At 46.3% G+C, this 24,845-nt stretch overlaps 1 protein-coding gene across 4 annotated transcripts in view; it reads left to right on the plus strand.

Moving 5' to 3' along the window:
• The window catches only part of PAG1 (phosphoprotein membrane anchor with glycosphingolipid microdomains 1), a 136,947-nt gene that overhangs the window by 100,791 nt on the left and 11,311 nt on the right, over window positions 1-24,845 (plus strand). For all 4 annotated transcript variants that reach the window (XM_070481002.1, XM_070481004.1, XM_070481003.1 and 1 more), the window contains 5 exons: window positions 14,614-14,821; window positions 16,420-16,471; window positions 18,350-18,446; window positions 21,405-22,006; window positions 22,851-22,910. In XM_070481002.1, the coding sequence (XP_070337103.1) occupies window positions 14,697-14,821; window positions 16,420-16,471; window positions 18,350-18,446; window positions 21,405-22,006; window positions 22,851-22,910 (936 nt within the window). In that variant the 5' untranslated portion in view covers window positions 14,614-14,696. The remainder of the gene's footprint in view (window positions 1-14,613; window positions 14,822-16,419; window positions 16,472-18,349; window positions 18,447-21,404; window positions 22,007-22,850; window positions 22,911-24,845) is intronic.

Here is a 24,845-nt window from a genome sequence, read left to right on the forward strand (position 1 = left end):
GCTTGTGACACCAGGACCATGTCAGCCGCAGTGTGGGGGATATTGGTATTCCTGCTAGCGGTGGCGGGAGGGTGTTGTTCAGTCCATCTGAAAGCCGTATGCAGTAATAAATTAGGGGAAAAGACAGCAGATCGCAGCTCTGTTAGGAAATGTGACAGCTTGGAATTTGATCTCTCAGTTCTGCTCTTTTCAGTTCCTACAGGAGAGGTATTATGACACAGTCTTCGGGAGAGTATTCAGGGTTTGGGGCCTACGCTGACATCATACCCCTTGGTGTCTTAGATGGATCCTGGCTACAGCATCAGAGACTTATGATAGATTCGTGAGTGCTACAGAACGCCTAAGATTGCCCTTAATCATGTTCTCAGTGAGATGAAACAGAGGCTGTCAGTGACTATTAGTGGACCGGCTGTGCCTAAAATTTGCTTGTTCCTGATAAATTATAGCATGCCAATGTATTAAGAAATAAAATGAAGTAGAATTTTAAAGAGTTTGGAGAAAGGCCTAAGAAAAGTAATATGAAAAAGGCTGAATCATTCTCGTTTAAGGAATAATACTGTATTGTTTTATAATTAGTGTTAAGACATCCCCTAACCGTTATAAATAATTGCTTACAAAAAGAACTGGATTGAAGCTACTTGGCTTCGATGATTGAATCTAGTGAATTAAAATGCTGAATACTAACTTCTTTGTCCAATAGCATTAACTAGGTGTCAATGACTACCTCGATTTTCCTAAATGAGTTTTCTTGTTGTCCTGAAAATGCATCTTCTTGTTCCGTTTTATAAGTATATTTTTATTGAAGTTCCCCTTAATAGGGGCATGAGAAATAATTAAACAGTGACCATCCCGGGGCCCGATCCCGCTGTTACATTCCCATAGTGAGCATCTACAGAGCTCCATTATGGTTGTGCAGTGCACACCCACACCTCCAGGAGGCCCCACTCGCATGTTATAGTCTGTGCTCTTAGCACAACCAGAGCTGTTCAAAGCCTCAGTGGCAGAGAATGGTGAACTCACATGCTTTCCTCCCTGTGCAAAATTGCTTTGGGTTCCCATGTTCCATTTTCTAAGTCCTTGATAATATCTGTGTTTCTTTTATTATTAAATTAATGAACTTAGTTCATTAATTAAGGTCAACTAACTTGGACCCTCAGGAAGATATGGCTGGCACCTTTCTCCTAAGCTTACCACAACACATCTCTAAGCTGTGCCTCTCTTAATATGCAAAGCTTGGCCCTTCACCATAGGCCACTCCCCTACCTCTCAATTTAATGCCTTTGAAATGTTCCTTCCCCAAAAGGGTGAGAACATAGCATAGAGAAGTGAGGGGTGGGGGGGCGTCAAAGCCATACCCTGACATCAGCTCTCGTTGTGCCGTCTGAAGACTTGTTCTCTGCTTTCCAAAGAAAATGGACATTGGGGCAGAATGGCTGCATTGACTACCTCACACACAAAGTGCTTTGAACCCAGCAGGGGGAAAAGGCTGTCTTTAAAATATCAGTGTTATGAATCCATATGCTAAGTCTCTCCAAGAAACTTCTTAATACTGTGGCATAGAATGTAAATTCCTAATGTGATCCTTCAACTTGGAAACCACTGTGACATTCAACAGATAAAACTCTCCAGTGATACTGAGACTTGTCAGAAACCCAGCCTTAACCCATAACTTCCATTTGATTCATGGTTTACAAACAGAGAAAATGGGAAATCTTGAGGGAGAAGATGTGATTTTCATTAGCTCTGAAGATTTTCGAAATTGCATTAGCTTCAGTTCATTAGGTCTTGTAATCACATTAGCTCTGTGGCACTGCAAGGAGAAGAGAGGCTCTGTGGAGCTGCCGCAGTGGGTTTTCCCGAAGTCTCGCTACCTCTGCCCACGGGGACTCACTAAGGGATTAGATTTTTCCTTTCACAAGATGAACCAGTGGAAATAATGCAGCGTGGAGAAACCATGTTTACACAAAGGTTTCCTCTCGCCCTTTCCTAACTCTTTCTATGATTCCCCTGGCCAGATGCTATGTCCATTTTGAGTAATTTCGAACTTCTGAAGGCTTGATAAGATGAGTAACTCCCACCTCACTGGGGTTCCTGTTGGGCTTGTAACAAATTCTGAGCAAAGGATTTTCAGTGACCTGCTTAGTTCAGGATCAATTAGGGTACATGTTAAAAATACAGATTCCTGGGCCCCACTCTAACTTTTATATCAGAATATCTGAGGGTCGGGCCTGGGTGTCAGCAGCATAACCGGTGTCCCAGGTGTTGTGAAGGGCTGAAGAGATTCTGGAGGGCATCTGTGCAATGGCTGATGCTCCCATATGGCCTGGGAAGAAAGGCGAGTGAAAGTGATGAAGCTGGTAGATGATGGTGCCTGGGGGCCATGCACTGTGATACAAATCAAGGCTACTTATTCCTTAGGGCCATAGTCAAAACACTCATCCATTTAAGTTGAGAAAATATTCCCTTGCTCAGAAGTGAGACGCTATTCTCTCCTCTCCTGTCTCTACTCAAGACCCCAGTTGAGTCCATATTGCCTTTTGTATCAAGTCCAGAGTCTTTGGCTCTCCAGGGTATTCATGAGTTTGAAATGAGCATGGACCTCTTCCAAAGAATGCGACTGGCTCTGATTGTTGCGTTCCGTGTTTAGTTATGCCAGACCGTGTAAGAACAGAACCTCCACGGGTGATGCTGTCCTGTTATACCTATCTCCCCTACCTCCGTCAATGTCGTTTTATCTTCCCTAAGTGAGCAATGGAGGAGAGGAAAATAAATGTATTGAAGTATGTGGACATGTACATACAGGTGACATTCTTATATTCACAAAGTACCCTGTGGATGAAGGTCAGCTATAGACAAAGTAGTAAAGCAGAAAGAAATTACTAGAAAATTCCCCCAAGTCTATTCCCCTTGCTTCCCTCAGACGCACACACAGTGCCCTGCATTCTGGCCTCAGCCCTCTTCTCCTTGTCCCTCCCTTCCCTTTTCTCACTGGGTGACTTGGTCTGTTCCAGTCATTTATGCCTGAGTAGGATTTTAAATACCCATGCCACCTCTTCCGGGAATATTTCTTTTTTTTCAGCTTTGCTTTAACTGTAAAGTGAAAGCAGTTTTCTCTCGCTCAGTAGAGGGTTGGGGGGCTCTCTACAGGTACCTTCCCAGGTCCTTGAAACCCAACCAGTCCTCGGGGGCTGGCTGGGGCTGACTGTGGTGAGTGCCTGCCTGGGAGGTGGTCCTTTCCGCCCCGTGAACATGCACAGGCTGCCTCTGGAATCCGCCAGACACATTGAGGACAGTTCTCAGCTTGAAACAACATCAGTCCAAGGGCACTGTAGCTGCCTCCATGCTGCGGCGCCTCTGCCATCGGGCTGAAAAGAATCCAGCTTGAATTATTGTGACTAAGCGTTGTTTCTAATGCAACGGGGTGGAAGAGAAAGGACTTGGGGCTTTTCGGCTTTTCTCTCATTTCACGTGCTTGGAATTCAACGGTAAATTGTTTTTCATCTTTGATCACAGTGTACCTTTGTATCAGGATCTTCATTCTAGATATTTTTCATCTCTTGCAAATTGAATTTTGCTACTGGATTGCAGCAGACCAGTGTAATCTCATATTCAAGGTGTGAGCAGAAGATGAAACAGTGCTTGGCACATAGTAGGCATTTAGCAGTTATTTAATGAATGACAGAATGGCAAAGAGTAAAACAGGCTTTGTGTCTTAGTGTCAAGTAGTAAGAAGTATCATCAGAGGTATTAGTCAAGAAACCAATGAGACCAACCCAAAGAGCTGCCATCTTGAATAATAGAGACAGAGAAGATCTCTAGAATGTTCTCTCACCTTTGGAAGCTCCTCAGGCTTATCAAATACTGAGATTGGATATTAGATGGAGATTAGATATGAGCTGGATCCCTTTCAGACTTCCTGTCTCTGTAAGAGTTTCCTAAATTGGGGCATGTGCCTTTAAAAGCCTCAGAAGCTTCCAGCAGCAGTATTTTGTCTCTGCCTTACCTGTGCATGCTCATCTGCGTATTTTGGTTTGGTCCTTGCATTTGGTTGGAAGACTGTTATAAATATAAATTGTAAATGTGCAATATTCCAAGTACATGTTAATGAAAAAAGAGAAAGAGGGAGTAAGTTGGCTCTGCAGCCAGAGGGCAGTGGTGTCGCCAGAAGTGCAGTTGATGTTGGGGGGGGCTGTTGGGACACTGACTGGAAAGGCCACCCGTGAGTCCTTTTCCTGACTTCCGTACAACTGGTGTGGTCTCATCAGGTTCCCCCATGAATTACCAAGACCCTACTTTCTGGGGAGTTGAAGCTAATAATCACACTCAGGATTCCAGGTTCTTACAGGATCAACATTTCCCTTTGTGTGGAAAGTCCTGAATTTGTTGTTTTAAACCTTAGGGATCACCAGCTTTTATAAAAGGACAGCATCTCAGAGCTGGAAATAAACCTTACAAGTGACCTCATTTTTCAGAAGGGGAAACTGAGGCACAGGAAGGTTTGGACTTGTTTTGGGCCGCATAGCAATGTAGTGGCAAAGAACAGACCAGAACGTGGGTGTCAGTGACACAGCCGCTCACTGCTGTTTCATCAGACCCTGGCCTGGTACAGAGCTGCCTTATATTTGAGTACCTACGTGAGCGCGAGAAGGGCTCCCAGGACACAGGAGCTCTGACCTCATCTTCACATAACTTGGAGTAAGATGAAGGCTAGTTTCAGCTCCAGGGTCTGGCCGGATGACCCTTCAACCCTGGTTGGAAGGAAGATAAACATCTACGCTAGTACTACTCCAAATGCGGTCCTCGGACCCGCAGCCCGGACCTCACCTGGGAGCCAGTTAGAAAGGCAGAATTCAGAAGCTGCCCCTTAACAAGATCCCCAGGTGATCTGTAGACGCATTAATGTGTGAGCAGCAAGCACTATTCTAGAACTGTCTTCTCAAACTTCAGCATGCATCACAATCTCCTGGAGGGCTTATTAAAACAGAGATTGCTGAACTCCTCCCCAAGCTTTCTGATTCCTAAGCCTCGGGGAGAATTGTGCATTTTTTAACAAGTTCCCGGATGCTGCTGAGGCTTCTGCTCCAGGACCACCTTTGAGAAGCTCTGCCCTACAGAAACCGTGCCCCATCACTTCCTCTACAAGAGCCTCGCCGTCAGACCCTTGAGTCATCCGTACCCGCTCCTGGCAGAAAGCCTCGAGGATGAGCCTGGAGAGCCTACATTTTCAAAGACAAGTTCTGACTTATTGCAGTCAAGCTCGTCGCTCTGAGACAGCTCCCCAGCCCTAAGGGGTTCCCAAGAACACCAGCGAATAACTTGCAAGGGACGCTGTTCGAGGATTTTGATTCCGTTTTTTTTAGGAGCCAATAAAAAGTATTTTGTCTTCCGATTTTGTAATATAAAGAATTTGTAGTATTTCTTAAATATGGTAGAGGTGAAAATTAAAGATAACCATGCTGTGTTCGGTGCTGAGTGCTAACTCGAGCCACCTCCTTGCCCGTGCCCAGGTAGAGCATGAGCTCTGAAGTCAGCAGCCCTGGCATTTAGATGTAGAAGTGTGGCGAACGGCGTGGCAGAGACGACACGAGGCTTTAAACAGCTCTGCTCTAGCTCCAGTGAACCTAGTGCGGCAAACTAGGATTCCTCTGGTACACGACTTAAATTCCCATCCAACTCTTATCTTCTACTTCTTCCACCGAGGGTTTGTTTTCCCAGAATCGGCATCTTTTGATGTGCAATCTCCATGAGCTAGCCTGGTTCGGGAGGGCTTGGGAAAAGCTGATTGACACATGACAGACCCTGGAGCATTTAATTAGCTGTCCAACCACAGCCCAAGCAAGTGTTAGAATGAATCTGATCTTTGAAATATCATGAGCCATGAGTGGAGGATTTGAGAGGCATTTATGTCAAATGGTAAATTTCTGAACCTCTCAGCAAAGAAACTGATGTTTGCTTTTGGTTAAGTCTTTTACTGTTATGAAAAACAAAGTGGCTGAGCCCTGCCAGGGGCACAGCGGTTAAGTTCTTGCACTCCACTTCGGCGGCCCAGGGTTCACTGGTTCGGATCCCGGGTGCAGACATGGCACCGCTTGTCAAGCCATGCTGTGGCAGGCATCCCACATATAAAGTAGAGGAAGATGGGCACAGATCTTAGCTCAGGGCCAATCTTCCTCAGCAAAAAGAGGAGGATTGGCAGCAGATGTTAGCTCAGGGCTAATCTTCCTCCAAAAAAAAGAAGTGGCTGAATCACCCATGCATCGGAAGCCAAATAAAAAACATCGCAAAGCAATGATGAACGGAGCGGGACTATGAAAGTCAGCCTGCCCACATGTGAGTACCGCATCTCAGGACTCGCAAAGTTGATGGTGAAGTTTGTATAGTACTGGATTTGGAAGGAAGACCCACGATGGATGTGTGGCCGGGAATGAGCAGTGGGCAAACTGGAAGAGAGTGAATGTTCTTCCCTCTGGTGCCGAAAACAAGTCACGATAGAGTGAAATTAAGCTTGCCAGAAAGATGGGTGAGGCTCCCATGTTCTTACCCATGTCTCAGCTTGGCAAGCCATGCTGTGGTAGGCGTCCCACATATAAAGAAGAGGAAGATGGGCACAGATGTTAGCTCAGAGCCAGTCTTCCTCAGCAAAAAAGAGGAGGATTGGCAGCAGATGTTAGCTCAGGGCTAATCTTCCTCAAAAAAAGGATGGTTGTGTGTAGGATGGAGGCAGGCCATGGAGACTAGCCTACCCCATCGTCAGGCAAGCAGACTTCCATAACTCCTCGTGTCCCCATCATTGGAGAAGGCTGAGAAAAAAATTTCTTCTAATTCTTACTTGAACTTTGTGAGTTCAAGTTCCAAATCTTGTTTACCTATCCCTTCTCAATAAAACAGTTTAAGTGTAAGCAAAAGAAGATGCTTGGAGCTCTGCCTGGGCCAATGATGGCTGGTGCATATCGTGTGTTTGCATAGGAGGGTGAGACGACCATTCGCTAAGAGGAGGTCATTAAATAACGTGGATCTGAGGGTCGTTTAAAACTCAAGCCGTCTGGTCTTGTGTGTGTGTGTGTGTGTGTGTGTGTGTGTATTAAAAAAATAGCTGCTCTAGGAAAATTGAGTTTTTTTCCATTCATTTCCAGGTTAATATAGATGAAAGCAAGATTCTCATTAGACTCAATTGGAAGCTTTTTGGCTATTCCATATTTGCATAGCCTTTGAAATCTTCATTTCTTAGTGGTGCCTGGTTGTGTGATGTGTCCTCTTGGGTGGGATGGTCACTGACCTTCCGTGAGGCAGGTGAAATCACTGTCAATGCAAAATGGGGGAGAACTGATGAAAGAAAGCTTTGAGTTTGAAAAATAAAGGTATGGTTTTTTTTAAAAGGCCTGATCCATATCCACCATCTCTTAGATGCTTTTCCTCCCCTGAACTATTAACTCATTCCACTATTAATCCATTCAGTTTATTTATTAAGGACCTGCTGCATACTATACTCGGGCTGCAGCCGTGAACCAGCTAGGTCCGTTCACGGCGCCAACCTCTTGGGGCTTAGACCAGCGGAGGAGGCACGTGAAGCACTCATGGTCCCCATTTCCAGTAGTGCTAGGAAGGGAAAACTGATAAAAAAACAAAAAACAGAAAAGGTAGGGGGGATGCAGCATCGGGGACACTGCTCCAAGAAAGTGACATTTGAACTGAGACCCAGAGGATGGGTAGGCTTGCATGGGATGAAAATGAGGAAAGGAGAGATAAGAGTTAAAGGGGAACACCAGGGCTCTCAGTAAGGAGATGGAGAAGGCGTCAAACCTCACCACTGAGAAGGACTCAGAGGAACGTGAGCTTGGGGACACGGGGACATTGCCGGTGCTGAGAGGGCTACTGAGGCTGGTGAGGCCTCACATCCAGAGAAACCAACCTTTCCAGCGTCGTGACTTTTCGCCAGAGACGTTGGGCTGCTTGGGTGACAGTTCAGAGAAGCCGGGCAGCTGCGCTTATTTGAGAGCTGAGGTTTCGCCTTCAGACGCGCTCAGCTTATGTTTTAATCATTTGCCTGATGTGCTCATCCCTTCCATTCTCCTTCCCTCCCTTACCTGATGAATTATTCACTAAGCGTGTATTTTGAGAGTCAGGTTGGAAATCCATGCATCACTCTTCCTACAGAAACAAGTATTCAGTCAAAATCTCCTGACCGCCTCCTGTTTTCCAGCGCATGTAGATGCTGAGAAGCTGGCGGGGTGGGAGACGGATGCATCCCTGCCCTCAAGAAACTTTGAATTTAGATCAATGAGCGAGCATCCCAGGTGGGAAGAAACAGAACCTGAAGCCCAGCGCGCCCTTTGTGAAATGTCCCATTAGGACTTGTTTGTGCAAAATCAGAGACCGTCCCTCTACTCCCCAGCCAGTCCCGAAGAATCATTGTCTCTCTCTCTCCCCTCCTCCCTCCCCAGTCACCTGCCCTCTCATGAGATTTACTGTTAAAGTTTAAAAAAGAACCTTGGGAATTGCTTTCTTAAGTCAGGATATGAGCAAAGCACCCTTGGAAGCCATTCCTTACCCACCCAAGTCGCCTGCCTTTGGGCTTTCCTGAAGGCAAAACCAAAATGGCAGCAGGGCTTTGATAAGCAGTAAACTGTATGACCTCTGTAATGTACGTTTAATGTGTTTTTGAAGACAAGTGACAGCCACACATACCCCACCCCCCGCAAAGGGCCAGCTTTCCCGTTTCCTGTGCAGATCAATAAGTTCGGATGTACGAAGAGTAATCAGGCCTCGCTGACAGATGGCCGTAAGGATTTATGACTTGCTCCTGGAGTGATTGCCTGGCTCTTGCTAGCGTCAGCCCCCAGCCGTGATGACAGGGGCAGCTGGGTGATGCTAGCCTTTCCCGGTTCCTTCTGCTCACGGTGGTGTGCTCCTCTTAAGCTGCTGCAGAAAGAAATGTCAAGATACTGCGCCGTAGTGATGTTCTAAAATCATTCGGTAAACTATAAAGAAGAAAAACCTTACTTCGGAGGGCTTTTCCACCTTCTGCTCTCTGGGTGTCTTCCCCCCGACTCAGGGAAGCAGAGAAATAGGGAGCTCTTTGTAACAACCCTGTTAGGCAGAGCCCCTCAGTGCCTTAGCAGGACGGACAGCAGACATTCACTCAGGTGGGTCCCCGTGTCTACAGCCAACCTGGTTAGCTCTCACGCACACGCAGTTCAGTGTAGCAGGCTGGCCCATGTGGGGGTCACTTTAATCTGAAGAGAAACCCACCTGACTTCTGTTGAGAGCTTAATTTAGCCTGTGGATCTGACAAGGCCTCACGGAACAAGAGCCCGGCAGAGAATTTGGCTCCTTGGCCATTGTTAAATTTGTTTAGCGAATATGTAGCTCATAAAGTGTCATTTAACCACATGCTTCCCATACCTGGTAATGACCAAGAAGGAGGTGTTCCCATGGGGTTGGGTCCTTGGCCTCCTTATTTCATCCGTCCATGAGGGGCCATGAGTGGAGGTGGTTTCAATCAGGCTTAATTATGCGTCAACTGGGACAGCTATAAAATGGTAATGACCATCATTACTGCCCGAAACCTGCTTCAGAGGAGCTCGGGTGTCTGCTTCCCTGGCCAGTTGGACCCGCCATCCCAAACCCACCACATTATTATTCACAGTCTTTGCCATGGTCAGGGCACCTATTCTGTTCAGGGCACTTGGCTAAAAAAAATAGGTGTCTGCTATTTGGTCTGCAACTGTCATTAGTTTCATCCTGTTTTTGTTTTCTTTCCTGTTGGAATTGATTTTGGTGGCTGATTCTCCAGGCTTAACGAAGACAATTAAAATGCCAAGCATAAGGCACGAGCAGAAAGAAGAACTGAGCGGCTCCCGCTTAAGGAGCCTGGTAATTAGGGCTGAGAGTAGAATTACACTGCCACCTGGTGGTCAAAACCTGCTCTCAAAGTAAAAGCCCGTCGGTTTTTCTAAAGGTCAAATCGCTTATTGATTAAAATCGTGAACTGGATGGATACAAAAGTATGAGGGATTATGGAGCTTTTAGTCCAGGATAATTATCCAGCCCAGCTTCTGAAAGTGTCCTCTCACCTCAAGCACTGACCTTTCTTCGGGCCAAACGACAAGTTCCCACAGTACTCTGAAACGATGTAGAATTGGGGTGGGGAGGCGTGCCACTGCCTCCGCTGTTTCCTTACTATCAGTCTTCTGCGGCTCATTTAGGGGCATTCGGGTGCCATGATCAGTGTTTGTTGAGGAATAATGAATGGTCCTCCTTTGCCCTATGTTGAATAACTCATAGAATATTCACGCATGTAGTCTGACAAGGGAATATTTTTTAAACTTTGAAGACATAATATTCTATAATTGAATACAACTTTATTGTTAATTAAGAACATGATCAAGAGAAATAGGCTTAAATATCTCCGTGAAAAAATCATGAGAGGGGCCAGCCCTGTGGCCAAGTGGTTAAGTTTGCACGCTCTGCTGTGGCAGTCCAGGGTTTTACGGGTTCAGATCCTGGGTGTAGACATGGCACTGCTCATCAGGCCACGCTGAGATGGTGTCTCACATAGCACAGCCAGAGGGACCTACAACTGGAATATACAACTGTGTACTGGTGGGCTTCAGGGAGAAGAAAAAAAAGAAGATTGGCAACAGATGTTAGCTTAGGGCCAGTCATTTAAAAAAAAAATCATGAGAGATAGCCCCAAGTTGTTCATGTATTTCTGCTGGTGTGGATTAATTCTAGATACTCAGAAAATATCTTATCGATGTAGGAATGAGCAGAAAATAAGACGGTCCTCAAGGACCATAACAGTATCGTGGGCTGTGCAGCCATGGATTGTCTTTTCCACATGGAACCTGGTGGTAAAGGGCACAGTGCGCCATCTGGAAAATGCCATCATTGTGCAGGGGCCCTTCCTTGTCAGGGTCACTTTTTACTTCCCAGACACTGTGCCTCGTGGCCTATTACTCTGTCCTTCTGTGGCTGATCCTGAGTGAAGCTTCTCGGCCACGGGGAAGGACGCTGATTCCTCCACTGCTCAAAATAAACCAAATGAGGATGTGGAAGCTCAGTGAAGGCAGTCCATGAGGGTCCAGCCATGGGGGAAAGGCCATTCCACCTCTTGGAAAGGCCAAAACCACGCACACAAGGCCTCCACTGTCATTTCCACCAGGAAAGAGGAACATGAAGGTCATATGTATGCACCTGCACACACGGGGGATGCGGTCCATCTACGCACACGGGGGATGCGGTCCATCTACGCACACGGGGGATGCGGTCCATCTATGCACATGGGGGATGCGGTCCATCTATGCACACGGGCGAGGAGTCCATCTAGATACGTGGGGAGAGGCACGGTCCATCTACACACATGGGGGATGCGGTCCATCTGTGCACACGGGCGAGGAGTCCATCTAGATACGTGGGGAGAGGCACGGTCCATCTACACACATGGGGGATGCGGTCCATCTGTGCACACGGGCGAGGAGTCCATCTAGATACGTGGGGAGAGGCACGGTCCATCTACACACATGCGGGATGTGGTCCATCTGTGCACACGGGCGAGGAGTCCATCTAGATACGTGGGGGGAGGCACGGTCCATCTACACACATGGGGGATGCGGTCCATCTGTGCACACGGGCGAGGAGTCCATCTAGATACGTGGGGAGAGGCACGGTCCATCTACACACATGCGGGATGTGGTCCATCTGTGCACACGGGCGAGGAGTCCATCTAGATACGTGGGGGGAGGCACGGTCCATCTTACACACATGGGGGATGCGGTCCATCTGTGCACACGGGCGAGGAGTCCATCTAGATACGTGGGGAGAGGCACGGTCCATCTACACACATGGGGGAAGGGACAGTCCATCTACACACTTGGGGGAGGGCCGTCCATCTATACACATAGGGGAGGGGGCCATCTATCTACACACATGGTGGAGGGCAGTCTATCTACACACTTCGGGGAGGACAGTCCCTCTACACGCATGGGAAGGGGGCAGTCCATCTACACACAAGTGGGGAGGCCAGTCCTGTCTCAATTGTAGTTGAGCCTCTGGAATTTAAGAAGGGGATAACCAGAGAAGGAATTGTGAAGAGAGTTATGGAAACAGAAGTCCAGCAAAAGAAAGAGACCCGGAGAGAAGAGTAACAGACAGGGGTGCAGCACTTCTCTAAAATGGGAATAGTCCCACCCAGGAGGTCTGCCCTGAGGGTCAAAGTTCATGTGTAGGTCGACCTGTGCCCCCTGCAGGATTTAGTAAGTGGTCTCTGCCCCTGCTGCCCAGCCCTCGCCCCCAGTGATCGTATTGCTTCTGGTCCCCCTGTAGAGTTGCACTTAGAGGCTTCTGAGGGGAGGAAGCTGACAAGCTGCTGGAGCCTGTGTCCTAAGGGATCACAGGGTATGTGAGTCAGAAACGTGTACCACATGATCCCTGTTTTCAGTGTGAGATCTTCATCCACCATGAGAACTCTTGGGAAAGGAGTTCTTCCAGCAGCTTTTCAGCAGTTCTAGTGAAGGGGAGTGAGCCAGGACTTTTGACACATCTTCTCTGCGTTACATCCTTTATCCAGTAGCTTGTGATAATCTGCTTTCATCCTCTTTCTCCCTCCAGTGCTCTGGGAGGCCAGGCACCCCACATATTTCATTGTATTCCATCGACCTCCCCCCTGTTGAGAGAGAGAAGGAGAAGAAAAACTTATACAGAAGTGGAGAGGGAGCGACAGCCCACGCTAGCTTGCTGGATGGATATCTGGCTTTTGAATAATTCACAGCAAAGTATTTTCTAAGAACTTAGCCCTTTATAAATAGACGTTGACTAAATCTGTAGATGAATGAGTGAGTGAATGAAGGAACCAGCAGGCGCCTGTACCATAGATATCTTTTGTTTGTATTTCCAAAAATGGATTCTGCTTTGGACCTGTAAATAAAAATGTGTTTCGTATACATTCATAGGTCACCATGATTCATGTGCTTGCTTGGATGTATTTTAATAACCTATTGTGGTGCCAATTTGTAGTGTGAGTTTAAAGTGAATTATGTGTTGCCTCAACAAAGCATAGAAGTGATGGTGATTGTCATTCAGTGCTAAAGCCATTTGACCGTCCATTACTGCATGCATTGAGTGTTTGCAGGCGTAATATATAACCAACACAGGGAGAAGGAAGTTCTAGAGTACACAGGAAGTTGTACGTTCCTATGTTTACAGAGCATTAGGAAGTGTTCCTGTTGATTCCAGGAGCTCAGGAAAACAGGTGACTTCAGCTCCTGGAATTCCTTCTGCATACATTGTAGATAATGTTTCCTTTTCTCCAGCTTTTTCTTATTCTTCAGCCTTAAATATTCAAATAAATGTGATATGTTTCACCTGGAGAAAATTTGGTCCAGTCGAACACAGTGCCCTGTTGGCCACCAGCCACCCAGGCGCTGGCTTGACGTGAACACTCAGTGATGGCTTGAGTCCAGTTACGGCTCTTTCAGTGACGCAAATGAAAATGTCAACATCGACAGTCTTCTTCAAGAAAAAAAAATTTTAAGTTCTGATTCATTATCCTAAGACAAAAAAATTACTTTCTTCATGAAACGAGATTAAGTTAAAGGCTGTTCCAACTTAATGGTCTGTTCTGGAGTTGAGCGAAGCAAATGTTCTTGAAACAAGGCCTCTCTGATGAGAGATCATTGTGAATTTGATATATTACTCTTCTTTTTCAAAATCTGTAACTCAGCGTATTTCACAAAACTGATCTGACCATTTTCACGCAGAAGCGTTGTAGCTGAAACAGGAAGCAGCAGCCCCCAGGGGAAGGAGCGCCCTCTAGGGGCCAAGAGCTGCTTAGCAGCTGTGACACCTGCAGGGTGAGGTGGGGGTGGGGGTGTGGGTGGGGGTTACTCAATATTCCTGCCATTCAGAGTCCTTGTCTTGAAAATGGGTGGGGATTAGCAGTGCCTTCTTCACAGGTTGGTGGCAGCAATGAAATAAGGAAAGCCTTTAGCAGAGTCCCAGGCACATGCCAGGTACTGAAATGTAGTAGGGACACCTCTTAATGCGTAATTGGTAGTTGTTTATTTACAGGTCTTATGTACTGCTGGTGACGTATTCTTAGGACGTACATCATCCATTGATTTGAAAACGTGCTTACGGAGTGCTCGCAGGAGCTTAGTGAAAGCCTGCCCTGAGAATAAACAGTCACAGACTCAGAACAGATAACGGGTTAGGAAGGTGAATATAAAGACATTCTATTTCCTTAGGTGCATTGACCTTAAACCTTCTGGAAGAAAAGCAGGTTTGGGGAGCTAGGGAGACAGGTGGGGAAAATGTGAACTGCACGTTTGTGAAAGCTGTAGTAAATGCTTTAGACTGTTCTGGCAAAAAAGACTCCAAATAAGCATTTGTTTGTTTGCAGTGCAATACTTGGAATCTTACTTTATTTGATGACTGAGGATCTATCCCCAGTCATATGCAAATAACAAGACATCAGTTGCCTCAAACGCTGGGCACAGTGCCCCCTGCACACAGCTCCTGACTTTGCTCAGAGACCTTCCTCCCAGTGTGAACTCATTACAGGATTCTGGCACGTCACACGAGAAGTCATTTCAAAACACGGTGGTCTCTCTGCAGGAGGACACAGCGCTCTGTTCCCATGTCGCCAGCATTGAAGGACTGACTTATTCCACCAGCTTGTGCCACTTACTGCTCCCGCCATGGGACCCTCCGGGAGCATGCTGAGCGGGGGACAAATGCAGATCGTCCTGTGGGGGAGTTTGGCGGCCGTTGCCACTTTCTTTCTCATCGCCTTCCTCATCTTTCTGTGCTCCAGCTGTGACAGGTGAGAGCAATGGGTAGCTACTGGAACCTTCAAATAACTCGTTCCCTGTACCCAGAAGACGCTTTATATTGAAAGCCTGCTATAAATGGAATCCCATTGTATAGACATTCACAGAAACTTATGTGTTGAGATTAAGATTAATTTACTTGTCTGCTGCAAAGCATCCCAGGACACTTTTTATTAGCTGAATCAAAATCTACGTTTGATTTTGCTGGGAAGCAGCTGGAAGAACCCTTGTATGAGAAACTTCCCAGAATGAAATTCTTGCTGTTCTTTTGAGCACGTCTTTGTCAAGATTTATATTGTCTTTTTCCATCTGTGGACACTTGGAAATCTAAGTATGGTGTGCATTAGAGAAATTCTTTTTGTTGCCACTTGAGGGTTACTGAGAATTTTTACTGTCACGTGGCTTTGGAGGGCTCACTTCATTACAGATTTGTAATCTAGAACTGCGGTTTAAGAAACAGATTAGTTTTCCTACAAGAAAGACATGCATTATGTGAAATAATTGTCTTGTCTTTTTTTTTTTTAATTATACTCCCCCCTCCCTCTCTCTCTTCCTCCCTCCCTTCTCTCCTCCTATCCCTCCCTCATGTAAAATGTCTGTACTCCTCAAAAAAGAGCTCTGTGCTCAGAGGGAAGCAAAGTTCTTTCTAACTAGGAGTAATTTTTAAGATGTTCAGATGTGTTACAATCCTGGTGGACTGCTTGCTCCCGGGGGCGGGTGAGACTGGCAAGCCCTCTGCCAGACTCTCCTCTCAGTAACCTCGGAAGACGCTCAACAAGTGTCGTTTAAAAGTCTGGATAGGTCTTCCTCCCCTAAAGTCGCTGTCAAGAGGGGAACAGCCGGCCACTCTGAACTAACCTCTGCCCGGTTTGGTCCCAGGCCTCTCCGGCGAGGACAGAGTCATCGGGAAGATGAAGAAACAGAAGCGAGCGCAGCTTTGCTCGCTGGGCCTGGGAGGGCCTGCCTCTGTAATTGTTCATGTTCCCACTAGGTGTCACTGTTGCCTTATCCAGAGATGGCAAACTTCTCTGGGACTCATGGCTTTCTTTAGCCTGTCCTGAGTAAAAATAAATTCTATTTTTACTTGACGGACTTTTCCATAGACTGGAAGTACATATGACTCATCCTGAGAGCATGTGCTCTTCCTGACGTGCCAGAATTTGTGTTTTCCTGGATTATTTTCTCAATCCTGTTGCAGCGTGTGACTTTGAATTAAGACTCTGAATTAAGAAAAATTAGATGAGAATTGTCTAGATTTCCTTTAAAAAAAAAAAAAGCATAATTCGATAATTCATTCCAGTATTCTAGAACAGTTTCAACTCAGGGACCTGCCTCGGTCCTCTTGCTGGGAACGTGTATTTGCTACTCCTGGAGGAAGGAGAGAGCAGGAGAGGAGACCGTCCCATGCTATGACTCCGCCTCAGACCCTACTGCCTGCCAGTAACGGGCCGGCTTCTGCTTCCTTGGCAAAATAAACTTGGTCCTTAAAAGAGATTTAAGTGGTGATAAAAATTAGGATAGGAAATGGGCTGTGTGTTTAATTTTAGATGGCATGTTGGCTATTGCAGTGATGTTTTATCTGCCATTTCAGAGAAAAGAAGCCGAGACAGCACAGCGGGGACCACGAGAACCTGATGAACGTGGTGAGCCTGTGTGTGTGTGTGTCTGTGTTTTAAAATATCGGCCACTTATCTGAGCATGTTCCCACATGCTCACAACCTGAAGGACACGGAGGGAAAGAACTCAGCCGGAGCTCGCTGGCCGCCTGGGCTGTGTCCTCCTCCTGCCGTGAATGTTCACTGTGGCTAGAGGCCTGTGCAGGTGGCCAGGTTCTTGGGAGAGTCCCTGAAACGGATGCAGCTGTGCAGCTGCCAAAAGCATCCTTCGATAGCTCCGACCTACGGCAGGGATGTTTCTTCTTTGCCTCGGCCCAGCTCCAGCCAGTATATCGGTTTGCTAGTGCTGTCATAACAAAGGACCACAGACTGAGCGGCTTAGATTACAGATTTATTGTCTCTTGGTTCTGGAAATCCAAGATCGGGGTGTCTGAGGGTTGGTTCCTTCCGAGGGCTCTGTGGTCAGCCTGTTCCGGCCTCCCTTCCGGCTTCGGGCGGCCTGCTGGCTGGCAGTCGGGGGCGTTCCTTGGTTTGCAGATCTCTGCCTTCATGGTCACGTGGTGTTCTCCCCGAGTCTCTTCATGTGGTCATCCCTCCATGTGGGTGTCTGTCTCTGTCCACGTTTCCCCTTTTTGTAAGGACTCTAGTATGACCTCATCTTAACTAGTTTCATCTGCATCGGCCCTGTTTCCAAATAAGGTCACATTCTAAGGTATGAGGGCTTAGGGGTTCAAGAGGAATTTGGGGAGGCCATAGTTCAACCGTAACAGCTGGTCCTTAAGCTCACCAGAGCCTGGGACCCCCAACAGCCTAGGGATAGCCTGGCCTTGCCGGCTTTTCCATGGCCCTCAGTCTCTCATGGGGCCAGCAGCCAGGGATGGGTCCCCCTTCACAGTCACAGGACAACCTCATCAAGGTCCTGCCTGAGCCCCACAGCGATGCTAGAAGAGTATAGAGGGGTGTCCTGGAGCTTAGTCTGGGTGTGGCCTCCTGAGTCACGCAGGCCATGCATTCATGAGAAGGGTGGGGGAGCGGATCATATGAGCAATGATTCAGGCTGCTACGTGGGACCAGTCAGGTACTTAAAGAAATCCATGAACTACCAGCTTACTTTCTGACGACTCCTAGCTATAGCTCAGCCTGGTGTATTATTCCAGGTAATATCTACAGACGCCAGCCCAGTAGAAAAGAAACAGTCAATGCCACTCTTCCCTCCAAGGGTCCCAAATGTGTTTGTGAGAATAAGGAGTCTTTGCAAATCTACTTTTTAGCTGATGACTGTTTGTGAACCTTGAAGCAGAGACTTGGCTGGTTGTGAAATAGATAATGTTATTGACTTCTACCACTATCTTTGACCTGATGTAAGTGTCTTCCCTTCAGATGACAAAGGCTGGTGCTTCCCCCTGTTTTCATGGCGTGGCACACCTTTAGAAAGAATAACCTTTTGCAGCACCTGTGGTCCAAGAAGGCTGCTGCTGCTAGAGTCAGTTTTGCACAGCACTGGGCTCCCGGTCCCCTCCTCCTGGAGCTCAGGGGACTGATACCCCACGACCTCCCTGTAGCCCGTTTGTGATCATCAGGTGGGAACCTCTGCAGGTGGCCTCGAAAGATCCCCAGTGCCCTTGAGACCCTAGGCCAGTCCTGTCCAGTAGGACTGTCCACCACGATGGAAGTGTTTTGTATCTCAACTCCCTGATGCGGTAACCACTGGCCACATGTGGCTGTGGCGTGCTTGAAATGTGGCTAGGACAACTGAGGAACTCGGTTTGATTTACCTTCACTCAATTTAAATTTAAGTCGTGGATTCAGGTTTTGGTTGTTGCTGTTTTAATCTTTCGAGAAAGCTGTGGACAGTTCCCTCTGCTCTGCAGGCTGATTCTTAGTGCCGTGCGTTTGTTTTGGCAGCCTTCGGACAAGGAGATGTTCAGCCGCTCAGTTACTAGCCTGGCCACGGATGCGCTCGCCAGCAGCGAACAGAACGGGGCTCTCACCAATGGTGACAGTAAGTTCTGCAAACACCAGCTTTCCACGCAGGCCTCACAGCTAAGAAAGGACTAGGTTTCAAACCATGTAGCTCAAAAAAGTAGGAAATGTGTTCTTGCTCACTTTTAGTATTACTACCAGTTTTGGCAAAATTGATCTCATTTGGATGAAAAGCTAGTATTTGTTAATTGGCCTCTGTTTGCCATTGTTCTAAGATTTGTGTGTGTACTAACTCGTTTATGCTAATGACTACCCTATAAAATTACGATTATTAATAGTAATACTATTAGTACCCTGTACTATAGGAGTCCTTGGTACCCAGTAGGTAATTATCATTGCTACTGTGTAAGAGAGGTATCATTGCTACTGTGTAAGATAGGTATCATTGCTACCCTGTAAGACAGATATCATTACTACCCTGTAAGATAGGTATTATTGCTATCCTGTAAGATAGATATTATTACTGCCCTGTAAGACAGGTATTATTACTATCCTGTAAGATAGGTATTATTACTATCGCGTAAAATAGGTATCATTGCTATCCTGTCGAATGAGTATTATTACTGCCCTGTAAGATAGGAATCATTACTACCCTATAAGATAGGAATCATTACTACCCTGTAAGATAGGAATCATTACTACCCTGTAAGATAGGAATCATTACTATCCTGTAAGATAGGTATTATTGCTATCCTGTAAGATAGATATCATTGCTATCCTGTAATATAGGAATCATAACTACCCTGTAAGATACAAATCATTGCTACCCTGTAAGATAAGTATTATTACTACCTTGTAAGATAGGAATCATTACTACCCTGTAAGATAGGTATCATTGCTTCCCTGTAAGAGAGGAATCATTACTACCCTGTAAGACAGGTATCATCACTATCCACGATTTATAGGAGGTGAGGCAACTGCAGCCCGTTGCCACTGCAACAAATCACCACAACCTCGGTTTTCTTAATCTCCCGCTCTGGAGGTCAGGGTCTGAAGAGGTCTCCCTGGGCTAAAATCACAGGATCAGTGGGGCTGCTTTCTTCCCCAAGGCTCTCGGGGAGAACTGACTTCCTTGCCTGCTTCAGCGTCGAGCAGCCACCTGCCGTCCTTGACTGCTGGCCTTCCCCTCCGTCTTCAGGTCCCTCTCCGACTCTCCTGCCCCCCTTTCCCTTTAAGGACCCTCATAGTTACACTGGACTCACCTGGATAAGCCAGGTTATTCCCCTCAGCTGAAGGTCAGCTGATAGCTCCATCTGTAGCCTTCATTCCCCCATTGCCCTGTAACAAAGCCTCCTCACAGGTTCCAGGGATAGGCTGTGGACGTCTTTGGGGGGCCTTGTGTGCCTGCTGTAGGGAGGGTATAATCTGCCTGAGATCATACGGTCAGCATGCAGAGGGTCGGTAATGTGAAGGCGGCAGTCTGAGTCCCTGGCACACCCTCGATAGGCGTCGCTCTGCACACTGCCTGTTTCACGCCGAGGATGCTCTCGCTGAGGAAAGTCCTAGCTGCACTTCCAGTTTCCAGAGCACTTTTCCCTGAGGTGGGAGATGGTCCTGTTACCCTATTTGCTGACAAGGAACCTGTGGGACAGTCAGTATTGACACCAGAGTCTTCACGCTCCAGGGCCGGTTCTCTGTCCTCCATGCCTCAGACGTCTGGAACCACAGGGCAAAAGTTGACCTCGTCCTGCAATTCAAGTATCTAGAACACATGCGGGTGATGCTATTAGGTTCAGAGGGTTCAGGGCTTCCTTGTCACGTTCCCCAGTTACTCCTTAGGGATGCTATTTCTAATCCCCGCAAAGAGCAACAGCCTTTATAGCGGGGCAGGACGAGAGGTGAGCACTTTATTATTCATTCACTCGTTTAGTTTTTCAAGCAAAAACACAGTGGTGCCCACCGTGTGGTAGACACTGTTCTGGGCTCCAGGGGTCTCAGAGAATCCCAGAATGGTCAGTAAAAGCAAGTGGGTTAAAAGGTCATAAGTTATAAATACCCACATGCACATATATATAAAGATTACATTTAATATGTAAGAAATATACATTATATAAAGAGTATATACGATAAATATATATGAAGATATCAGTATAAATATATGTTTAAGTATATATTTACACTTATGTATACTTATGCTTTTTATACTTATATATAAGCAATCTATAGTATAGTGTATATATTATATATTCTTTATGTAGTGGAGACACGGTAATTTAGTAACTTGCTCACTACAGTGTCAGTACCGGAAGGACAGGACCCTGGTTGCATGCTGTGTCTCCAGCACCTCAACTATCCCTGGCATGTAGTAGTTCCTGAAAAAACATTTGGTAAGGCATGACTGAGCAGCTCCATGTGGTGACATTTCTGTGGTGATCCAAGAATTTCCCCTTGGAATTTTCTAATTTGAGTAGAACCGTTAGGGTGGGGCAGCAAGATGGAAGGAAGACCTTAAAGAGGCATGGGGCGTGCGGTCCCTATGGGATAACGGCCTTAGGGTACACTTTTGCCCCATTGTTTCTATCACGTCTGCCCAACAAAAGTGACCTGTGAAAGGGTTGGCTACCCACCATCCCTCCAAACTGGAGGAGGCTGGTAGAGTCGGGGAGAGTGGCCAGCACACATGCCCCCCTTTTTGGGGCCCAGTCCCCCCCAGTTTGGCCCCATGGAATGTTGCTTTCATGCCCTGGTCAAGTTGGATCCTCTGCCTACAGGAGTCCCCTCGAGAGTAACAACAAGCAGTGAACCAGATATAGCCAAGACAGTGTATGAAATATTGTGTTGGAAAGATGTAATGCGTGGCTTTAGCCTAAGCTGTGATTGAAATAATATCAGCTAGCAGTCATCACATCTATAATGTGCAGGTGAGAGTCGAATAAAAAGCAAGCACCTTGACTTAACCTCACTTTTCATGATCTGATTCACGAATAGTTATTTAAGGAATGGTCTTTCTCCACTTTTAATGCTTCTGCCACGTTAGTTCTTTCAGAAGACAGTACTTTGACCTGCATGCAACATTACGAGGAAGTCCAGACCTCGGCTTCGGATCTCTTGGACTCCCAGGACAGCACAGGCAAGCCAAAATGTCATCAGAGCCGGGAACTGCCCAGAATTCCTCCGGATAGCGCGGTGGACACGATGCTCAATGAGAGAGGTGTGGATGGGGACCAGGCTCTCGGGATGGAAGGACCGTATGAAGTGCTCAAGGATAGTTCCTCCCAAGAAAACATGGTGGAGGACTGTTTGTATGAAACAGTGAAAGAAATTAAGGAGGTGGCCGCCGCCGCAAACCCGGGTAAAGGCCACAGCAGCAGGTCCAAGTCAACTTCCGCTTTGAAAGAGCTTCCAGGGCCCCAGATCGATGGCAAAGCGGACTTTGCTGAATACGCCTCGGTGGACAGAAACAAGAAGTGTCGACAGAGTGTGAATGCAGAGAGTATTCTTGGAAATGCATGTGATCCAGAAGAGGAGGCCCCACCGCCTGTACCTGTCAAACTCCTGGATGAAAATGAAAACCTTCAGAAGGAAGAGAAAAAGGCAGGAGAAGAAGGAGCCATGGACGGGACTGGTGAAACCAGCAAGGTGGGCTCCAGCGTGTTTGTTTCATGTGCTTTTCACACGCGTGGGAATCTAGCTAATCCTGGGGCTTTTATTGCTCATTGTTCTGGGAAATATCTCCAAACACTTTCAAGGTCGTTGAACGATGAAAGCTGTTTTAGTGTTAGCTGCATTTGACTTTTTTCCCCCTCCAAGTAATAAAATACTGAAAACTCATGTTGACAAAAGATTTCCCTCTTGGCACCTTACTTGGATTCTTTCCAGTGTTGACGTCATGTCTAATTGGGGCCAAGTGTTATTTCCTTCATTTTGAAGACCAAGAATTAAATAGAGAGACTAGACGCTTTGTCACACATTTAGCCTCTTCTGCTTGTTGCTCCCTCTGCAGCGTGGAGGTATATTCCCTGCCAGCATCCCAGAAATCAAAGCACAGGAACACGCATGGAGGGAACCGACTCATGGGTGCCTCTGGTTGTGTCTGATTATATATATACCTTTATATAAATCAAGTAAGAGGTTTTATTTTGTGACAATTTCTAAACAATAGCCTGTAACGCTTAAGTTTGGGTATTCCACAGGGAGCAAACCACAGAATGTGAGCTGATTTCTCCGTTAGCTGTGAAAAGTCTCCAGATGACTTAAGAATCTTCCTGATGACTCATGCAAACTGTAGAAATTTAAATTTCGGGCATTTGATAAAGAAACATCATTTTTTTCTATTATCATTCCTTGATTGATAATCAATCCTTCAGTGACAATTAGGAATTGAAACAATAGTCTAAATAATCCAAACGTGCAAAAGAAAGGATTCTTTGGGTTGGCTTATTGACTTCAACTACTCTCCCTTGGTTTGTGTTTGTTCTAACAGAGATTTAGCTGCTTGTCGTACAAGTCCCGGGAAGAAGACCCCACTCTCACAGAAGAAGAGGTAAGTTTTGTTGCTTTGTAAATAACCAGAAAGCCCCTGTCATAAAGAACAGACCTTCTCTCCTGGAATAAACGCACAGTCATGTTGCCCTTTGTCTGTAAAAGCTGAAGGACTCTCTTCAACATAAGTTTAGAGAGCAGAGCTGGAGATGTTGGCTTTATAATGGCTCAGAGGGTGACCAGCAGATGGTGAGACAAGAAGGGAGACAGGTCAGCCAAGAAAAGCAAACTAAGTAGGAAAGAAGGATCAGAAAGAATAGAAAGGAGCGGGGAGAAGATAGCAATGGGAAAGAGGAATTAAGGACAGGAGCTGTAGTCAGCAGTCAGGAAGTCCATGTTAGAAGGAAACTCAGAGGGGGTTGGAAAATACAGGAAATTGGAACAGGTGTGTGTCGAGAAGTTGATCCCATCTGGGAGACAGAGGGAGAAGGTCTCAGTGAGGGATTTGGGAGGCAGAGAGCAGGTAACTCCAGGAAGAACAATTCCAGGCTCGAACTCTGGCCAGACGTAGCAGCCAACAAGAAAGGATTGAATATTCTCCCAAGCACCAGGGCTAAAAGTTCACTGGCTAAACTTTCAGTGAAGCATTACGATGGTGAAAGCCAGTGTATATGTTATTGTGTCAAGCGAGGCTCAGACAGAGAGCTGTGCACCTTAATTTGTCCAGCTGCTTATAGCTTCTGTCTGGAATTCCTAGCATAGTGAATTTTGTACATGCGCAGAAACAATGTACACATGCAGGTACAGCTCCTCCTATAGAGAACTCTGAGTAGACTATTAAAATATGAAGAGAGACCACAATCCCACATTGAAAGTTCCAGGAGCAGAAGGGCTTTTCTTAGGGGATGTTTCCTAGCCCGTCTGTTTCCTACCCCAGGAAATGGACCTACTGTCTATCTGCCTGGTTGCACAAGCCAAAATGCTGGGGGTCATCCTTGACACCCCATTTTCCTCACTGTCCTTAGACCCAGTCAGCAGCCAAGGCCCCTCAAGTCCACCTCCAAATGCTCTCTTGCACGCACCCCTCCTGTCTCCAGTGTGGCCGCCCCTCACTAGACTGTGGCAGTGACCGCACCCTGGGGCCTGGGGCAGCTCCTTTGACCTCCTCTAGTCTGTGTTCCACACCGTACCAGAGCCTTCCCATCCGGGACAAGAAAGTAAGATAGATAAGAGACCTGAAAACTAATCCTTTAAAATAAATCAAGACTATGTACAATTTTGAATTCCTTTTCTTCTTAATCATACATTTGTGGTTTTTGAAAATTGGACCTAGTTATACTGATGAATTTTTTACATAGAATAAAGAACCATGATTCACATATATCCATTTTAGGAAGAAGATTTGGGAAAAAGAAACATGGAAATCATTTATTTTTGTATTCATGTAGTAGAGGTTAGACAGTCGAAACTGAGACGGAGACCTGAGTTCTAAGGACTCTGACCCCACATTGACAGAGTGATGGGGAAAGGGTTGATTATAAAAAGAAAAGTAGAAAAAAGGAAGAAAATAATTTATGAGAACGTAATAATGATGTACAGACCAAATAATGAAGATGAAAGATTTTAAAGAGAAAAATTGAAAAGCTAAATGGCAAAGGGGCTTGAAGAGAAAGCTGTATACAAAATAAGAGTGATAGCTGTAGAAGGCAGATATTCAGAAGGAATCTCAGAAGTCTTGAGAAACTTGGATTGGAGCTAAGATTTACAATGACACCCTCTGCACATTAGGTTCATGCCCAGACAATATTAACTTGCAAGTTAATGAAAGAGCCTGTAGTTCAAAAAATAGTATAAAGGCCAAGAAGACCCCAGTACTTACAAAAAGTGGGGGGCCGTTACTGGCAGAGGCCATGGGGAAGAAAGTTGAGGAGAGAAACAGAAACTGGTGAGGGGCCAATTCTCATTATTATAATCTAGGGAAATGTGTTTGTCCTTG

The sequence above is a fragment of the Equus asinus genome, chromosome 12, assembly GCF_041296235.1.
Source record: "Equus asinus isolate D_3611 breed Donkey chromosome 12, EquAss-T2T_v2, whole genome shotgun sequence".
Lineage (NCBI taxonomy): Eukaryota > Metazoa > Chordata > Mammalia > Perissodactyla > Equidae > Equus > Equus asinus.